This window comes from Cynoglossus semilaevis, chromosome 11, assembly GCF_000523025.1.
Source record: "Cynoglossus semilaevis isolate Cse_v1.0 chromosome 11, Cse_v1.0, whole genome shotgun sequence".
Classification (NCBI taxonomy): domain Eukaryota; kingdom Metazoa; phylum Chordata; class Actinopteri; order Pleuronectiformes; family Cynoglossidae; genus Cynoglossus; species Cynoglossus semilaevis.
The window spans coordinates 634,303-642,023 of record NC_024317.1 but is presented as its reverse complement, the minus strand read 5'-3'; the positions used below and the strand labels follow the sequence as shown (position 1 = coordinate 642,023).

The 7,721-nt window shown below is 43.5% G+C and overlaps 1 protein-coding gene across 1 annotated transcript in view; it reads right to left on the bottom strand.

Annotated features, from left to right (window-relative positions):
- kaznb (kazrin, periplakin interacting protein b) overlaps positions 1 to 7,721 on the bottom strand; it is a 53,791-nt gene that overhangs the window by 36,730 nt on the left and 9,340 nt on the right. The window contains exon 6 of the mRNA XM_008319619.3: positions 3,518 to 3,675. Coding sequence (XP_008317841.1) covers positions 3,518 to 3,675 — 158 coding nt within the window. The remainder of the gene's footprint in view (positions 1 to 3,517; positions 3,676 to 7,721) is intronic.

The following is a 7,721-nucleotide window of genomic DNA, read 5'->3' as shown; positions in this document are numbered from 1 at the left end:
ATGATACTATTAAACATTGTGGCTGGTCCTGGGGGGTTAGTGGAGACGACTGTTATATGAGCTGTGAGATCAATGACTTATATGACAATCAGACACACACACACACACACACACACACACACAGACTGATCTGCTCTGTTATGAAGGAAAAGTTAAAATATAAAAGAGCATTTCTATTTTCAGTGAATTTTCAGACCATATTCAGATATAAACTTGGCTGCAGCTCAGAAACGTCACGACCGTCGCAGCTGCTGCTCCCCAACACTAGGTGTCGACACCTGAGGTCAGATGGTCGTAGTTTGTCAGCAGACCACCATGTCTGAACTGAATCTCTGATAAGAATTCATAAAGAACAAAGTCCACACTAAATAAACACACCTTATAAAGGTCAAGGTCAAGACATCCACACACACACACACACACACACACACACCTGTGTCTATTTCCTGCTTCCTGGATAGGAAAAACTATTTCATTACATTAGACAATATATCAATAATAATAATAATGTTATAAAAAAATAAAAAATAATATCAATAAATAAAATGTGACCTCGTTATCGTCGTTAACAAAGTGAACTGAACAGAAAGTGAGCAGAGCTTTGACACCAGCATTTCAACATAAAACACACAGGTCTCAAAGCCTCACTTTAACTGTTAACACCACAATAATTAAACAGAAACTCCTCATCTTTACACCGTGCCCCCCCCACGGAGACAATGAGACACTGAACGATGACATCACACTGACTGGAGGTGCTGGACTGAAGCCTGGTCTCCTCAGAACCTGCTCTGCATCATCTCCTCACTGTTGTCATAAAAGGCTTCACTTTACACAAAGAACCTCGTCTGATTGGACGGAGGACGCCGCGGCTCTTTAAAGATGGAGGGGAAAATACAAAAAGAGCAGAAAGTCTTGCCTGGAGGCAGAAAATCATCTTTTATGAATCAGGAAATGTAAAAATCGGTAACAGTTCCATTTTATTCCTGTACTCAGCTCCGGCCAATCAGCAGCAGCGACAGATGTGCTTTAAAACCCTCGCTGCTCCAAAACATTTTTATGTGTTTTCATTAATCATCTTCGTTCCCTGGAGTTTCTGTGGAGAAAGAAATAAACCCCCGGAAAATGTGAAGGTAAAAAAAAAAAAGAAAGATAAAAATCCTTTGAAGTTGAAGCGACTTCATCAAACACCACGGCACAAAGGACGTATCAGTGAAATAGATGAGAAAGATTAGCAGGAGATTGATTCCTGTGCAACACGGTCCGAGGGAGGAAGAAATGTTGAGATGAGATTTGAGATGAAAGCCGTGATTTCTTTGAACAGACGGAGGTTTAACAATAGTTTCTGTGGTCAAGTGGCCACAAACGGAGAAGAGAAAAAGATAAAAGAGAAATAAAAAATAAAATAAAGATGTTTACACCTCATCTGACTGTTTCTACAGACAAACAGGTTTAAAAAGAAAGAGTCAAAGAATGGTAACATTTCTCTGTTGTGGTCCAAACCCTGGACTGTGTTCCCACAGTGTCACCGTGTGACTGTGTGACATCATCATATTACAGGTGACAACAGCAGCGGTTTCAGTCAATCTGACCTCAGGCTAAAGACTCATATTGCTCCTTTAATTCTTCCCAGGTCAAGACTGAATCAAGAGAAACCAACGGAAATGACCTGTCAGTCGATTCCTCTGCTGCAGATCAAAGTCAATAATGTGAAAACATAAAGGTTTCAAAGGTTTCACTTGGCTAAAAATGTACAGTAAATATAAATGTAGAGTAAATATAAATGTAAAGTAAATATTAATGTAGAGTAAATATAAATGTAGAGTAAATATAAATGTACAGTAAATATAAATGTACAGTAAATATAAGTGTAAACCACAGATCTAGGTGGTAGTCTGCACTTAAATCTACTCTGCAGAGATCAGGGTTCCTAAAGTGGAGGGTGGCGCCCCCTAGGGGTCTAGTTTCAGTAAATTTCAGTAAATTATCAAGTGTCAGGCTGTGACAGGTTTTATTTTTCTTCAGGTCAAAGAGTCAAAATAATTATAATAAAAATAAGAATGATTTAACTCCACTCAACCAGAGGTACTTTCTGTACCGTGTTGTGTATTTGTTGTACAGCACACGTTACCACTGCATTAGTGATATTTTCACACAGACAAAGTCGACCATGGGCTCTAACGTGAACCAGAACTCCTCAGGGCGTTCTAACTGGCACGACGTTCTCCTTTTGTCTCCACACCCACCAGAGCAGAAGAATGAGGCGTCTGGCCTCGAGACACCAGCAGGTGAAACCAGAGAGCAGAGGTGGAAGAAAGTCATTTGAAAATCCACCTGACGGCAGAAACTCAAACTCAGGGGACCAGGTCACATGTCATCTGTGATACTGAGGAGTCGGACACTGGATACAGCAGCGTTGGAGGCTTCGCTTGAATAATTATAACTGAGTTCTGACAAAGAAGGAAAATATGAGGAACGAAGAACAAGTTGACAATTGGTCGATGAGGGGGGAGAGAGGGGGAGGGAGGGGGGGAGGAGGGAAGACTTCATTTCCATACCCAAGATGAAGTTCCTGTTTACTTCAGTCTAGGCTGCGTCAAGTACTCTGAGTACTTTACATGGAGTACTTCTGGATATTACAGCCCACATTATTCATCTTATTTTCTCCATTACAACAAGTGAGTCATGTTCACGCCGTGTGATTTGATAACAGGCTGCGTCAAACAAAACTCTCAGTGAACCGAACAGTAAAAATGAAAATGAGCAACAAATAAACAGAATGACGTCATCTGTCACATCGACAACATCACCACCAACAACAACAACAAACTCCTCCTCCAAGACCGAGCACCTGTGACTGTGTCCTCCTCTCATCCATCACCTCCCAACGTTACATTCTCTACGTCACCAAAGACAGAGAGAGAGAGAGAGAGAGAGAGAGAGAGCGCTGACTGCAGGCTAACAATCTGTCTTTCCACCGGGGACAGCACTGAGTCCAGCTGAAACCTCGGCTTTCTGCTGAATTACCTTCCCTTTAATCAATGGCTCCACTTTGGAGAAAATATGTCCAGGAGTAGAAGGAGCGGGGGTTTGAATCCATCAGGACGGGGAAGATGTTAATGGATGACCTGAACGCATCGCTAAGTCCAGATTCATGGAACATCCGTCAGAACGAAGAGGGAACATAAACAAGGTGACGGATCATCACAGCCCGGGGCAGAACAGTGGGGGCAGTTATTTTACTCTGATGAGTTTTTAACGTCAGACTGTCGAAGAAAAAGAATAATAATAATATAATAAACCGCAGAGACAGAAGTCAGACGTCGGTGGACGGTGGACAGACCTGACCTGTGGTTTCTCTACACACACTGTTATCACAGAATATTTCAAACATCCTGTGGCTCAGACCGGGCCCCAGAGCCACGTGTTTGATATTACTGGACCACAGGTCTAGTGTCTGATGGCAGCTGGGACTGGCTCCAGCCTGGGGGGGTGGTGTGTGTGAGGGGGGGTGTACCTGAGCATCCATGAGCAGGTGCCTCATCAGAGTCATGGACTTCCTCAGCGTGTCCCTCTCTCCTGGGACGAAGGCTTCATCCTCGTCGGTCAGGCTGCAGGGTCGGGTCACCATGAACTGGACGATCTGGTCGTTCAGGTTGTTTAACGACTGGACAGCTGGAAACAACAGAGACAAAAACAACAACGTGAAGTTCCCTACAACCAACATGGACGACCTGACGGTCAATGTTCTGGAATGAGCCGTCACTGCTGTTTGAACAGGAGTCAAATATGATTTAGTCAAATATGATTTAGTCAAATATGATTTAGTTAAATATGATTTAGTTAAATCATGAAAAGGACAATAACTCCATTTAGTTTAAACACAAGCATGAAAAAAGTCAGTTTTGATTTTACATTTTTTGGAGGTGAATTTGTGAAGTTTCCAGTTTCATGTGACAAATTTCCAAATTGTTTTTTTTTTTTCTCCAGAGCCAGACATGGAAGAGTTAAAGGGTTTTCAAGGACACTTGGCGTTGAGTCAATCATGGCGTGGACCAGACTAAGAAGTCAATTTGGTGAAGACGAAGGGAGGAAGTGACGACGACCAAGGTCAGCTGTTCAGCCTGAGTGACGGGAGATTTACGCCCATGAGTTCCAGCCTCCTCCTGAACTGCAGCAGCAGGGCAGAAAGAGACATGTTTACGAGCAGAACGCAGCGCTGCATATATCAGCACGGAGCAGAGTGGAGGGAGAAATAAAAGGTTTACAACAGCGGCCGATGATTGGATTTGAATTTCACTTTCAGCCTTTACAAGCTGCAGCTCCGTCCCCAGGGACGGGCTGTGACACAGACACCTCCTCCTGTTCTCACTGCTTCTCTGTTCCACACTCTGACACTCTACGGAGCAGACAGGTGGATGAACGTGACGTGTGAGGATCTGACAGCACAGAGTCAAACAGCTGCAGGTCAAATGCATTAAACATCCAGTGGAAGCAGCGGGACGAGAACACGGAGGTAAATTTGAATTTGTTGAACCGTTTGTAATAATTGATGGAGTTCTTTCTCACCGGTGACTTAAACACAAAAAAGAAATCTGAAATCATCCCTGCTCAACTCCTGACAGCTGCAGGTCTGGAGGTTTGTATCTGCAGTTCTCTACCACCACCACCAGGGGCAGTGTTCTTCTGGTGAGATCAACCAAGAGGCGGTGGAAGAAGAAGAGATACTGAGACTCCAGGGGGAAAGGTGGTAAACCAGAGTCTAGCTCCAGTTTTGGGCCCCCTTACCACCAGTTTGACACACCTGGCATTGAATGGTATGTCATGCTGCACCTGTGAGTCATTTTAATTTGTAAAATCAAATCATATTTCTACCCTCTTGAATCTATTCACTGCACATCATACTAACTCATTGTCAGAGGGGGCGCCGTCCTGTTTTAAACATATAATACACAGTGATTATAATTAGAGGAAACGCTGCCGTCTTTGTGGCTCCCACTCACAGGTGGTCCGGCTCTGCCACGGGCTGAGACGTGGACCGCTCATTATGACCCGTGTTACCACGCACAGGAGCAAAACAACACGAACAATGAACTTAATGAGGCCTGAACAGAACGGAACAGAACAGAACAGAACAGAACTCTCAGAACCACAGATCTGAAGAAAATGGATAGAAAATATCATTTGGACAAGATATTTCCATGGTTGTTTGAATATTTGAATCCAGTTGAAAGATGGAGCTCCTTAAAAGGGTTAATTTAGTTTTATTAGCAGTTAGTTCAGTGAGAAAAAGATAAAAATGTTTCTTCTGCCTCCAGCTCCCCTCAGGGACCGACACTTCCTCACATAATGGGCCGCGTTCTTCCAAGGCAATTTAAACGAGTTCCAACAAACTGGGTTCAAAGCCCAAAAGGCCCAGCTTTGAGTCACGCTGCCGACACTGAACCTAAACCCGGGATTATCAAACACAATCCTTCAGATTAAGTCACAACAGAAAACACGTCACAGACGGTACAAACACCATGTGACCTGGTCCTCAGCTCCTGTTCAGGTCCATACATCAGAGCTGGTCCACAGTGTTGGTTTGAACCTGGTGACCTTCACAGCTCCAACGTAAACAGGAACATCTGTTTGTTCTAACACTCCAGGTTCTACCAGCATCACTTCTCATCAACACTCAGACTCAGAGTCACATTGACGCCTGAGGGGAATAATATGAACTTATTATGTCGTAAAAAAATCAAAGCACAGGATGATAAAAGGCTTCATTATAAAAGTTGATGGATCAGGTGGGAAACATAAACGGCAGCTCCAGGTTTGATCCACACTGACGGACTGATCAGGTGACACTTCGATCTGGAAGGTTCTCTGTCAACAACGTGACATTTCTGATGTCAAAGGTCAAACAGGAGGATTGATGCAGTAACGCCATTTCTCCACCAGTCAACAAATCTGGAGGAGCAACATCTGTCTGATGTGGTGCTCAAACTATGGTACGCTCACCGCCGGTGGTACGTGGACTCCCTTCAGTGAAATCCAACTCACATTAGTACTGGGTTAGTTACTGGTTGTTGGACACAGGACATCCTTCATCATTTGTGTGTAGTACTACATCACTTTACTACATCACTTTACTACATCACTTTACAGTATATCTGGCTGATGAATCTAATATATTAATTTGCCACATATACAGACTGGGCCGAGCAGATGATTTTATAGTTAGTCATAATGTTTCCTTCACAGATTCAGGTTCAGCTGGAAAAGTTTTGGAACTTTGATTAAAGTCATTAATTTACTGGAACTCATTACATTACCAACAAAATGTAAAAAAAACCTTATCTGCAGCGCTCCTTTATCGACAGGCTGTTCCTCCAGGTCAACATCATGTGGACAAACACGTGGCACCTGAATTATGTCCAATACTAATCTGGTCCAAACCTGTGTCAGCAGATGGGTTTTTATTCAGTGAAATGAGGTTCTGATATTTGTCAAAAAAATCCAACTCATTCCACTTTTCTAAAACGGAGCTCGACAGGATTAAGGTCAGGACTCGGAGACTCGTGAGAGAAACCTGAGCAGAGGAGCTTTAAGTTATTCAGCTGCAGCGTTATCACTGAACCCAGAACCATTAGTGTTAGCGTTAATGACATCCCAGCGAGAGAACGTTCTGGCAGCATCACAGAGGACGATCTTCACAGGCTGAGCTGGAGTCATTATGACAATTATGGCTGTCGCTCTGCAGCTGCACAGGAAACTAAAAGCTCACTCAAAGGAAAATGTTCACCTGCATTTTCATAATTTCATCTGGATTATTTGTGTGTAAAAGGTAGGAACCAGAAAGTGCAGATGACTCACAGTTTTCTATAAGAAGTAAACACAGAGTGAACCAGGAAGTCATTTACAGCAGACGTCTTCACCAACTCCACCAAACATCATCGCTCCAATAACAGCTCCACTCATTTCTACCTAATTGCTCAGCGCAGGTTGTTCCTCTGACCTGTTTCTAGAAAGCTGATAAATAATTAGCGGAGGTCAAACCATTTCTGACCCACAGGGACGAGCAGAGCTGGTTGTTCAGCTCAGAGATTCACAGCACAGACAGAGAACTGCACCAGGGACTGAAGTTTGCCCACAGCAACATTGCCACCACATGGCAGCTTTGAAGCATGGTGCATACAGAAGGAGCAGTGATGGAAGAGCCACTGTCTGCCCTGCAGCCTGAGTGGCCTGATAATCCTGGGAGATTAGGGAAGAAAAAAAAAACCTTCAGGACCTTCAGAAACATCCGTCCTAATCCAGCCGAGGAATAATCCTGGGAAACATCGCTGGAAAATCAAACATTTAAAAAAAAAAAAGACTGCACTTAATAATTCATGACAGTTTCTCTCATACTGACCTTTCATCTGTTAGAAAACTCTTAGAACCAAAGGCCTAATTATCTGACGCAGCGCTGAGACTCTGATCAATCATCTACGTGGGCTGTTAAACAGTTCAGTGAAATCAACCTGGTTAAATTCGTCTCCATTAGGACATTTGTACGTTCTTCATCTACATGCCCCCCCCCCATCCAAACAAATGTGAGTTGAGGTTTAGAACCGTCAACTGCATCTTACAGCTGGTGATGGCTCTTTAATAATCTGCCTGAGGCGTCGTCTTCAAACCCTGATGATGAAACTCTGCAGTGAGAGGTCAAAACATAACTGTTCTTCATGAAGCAG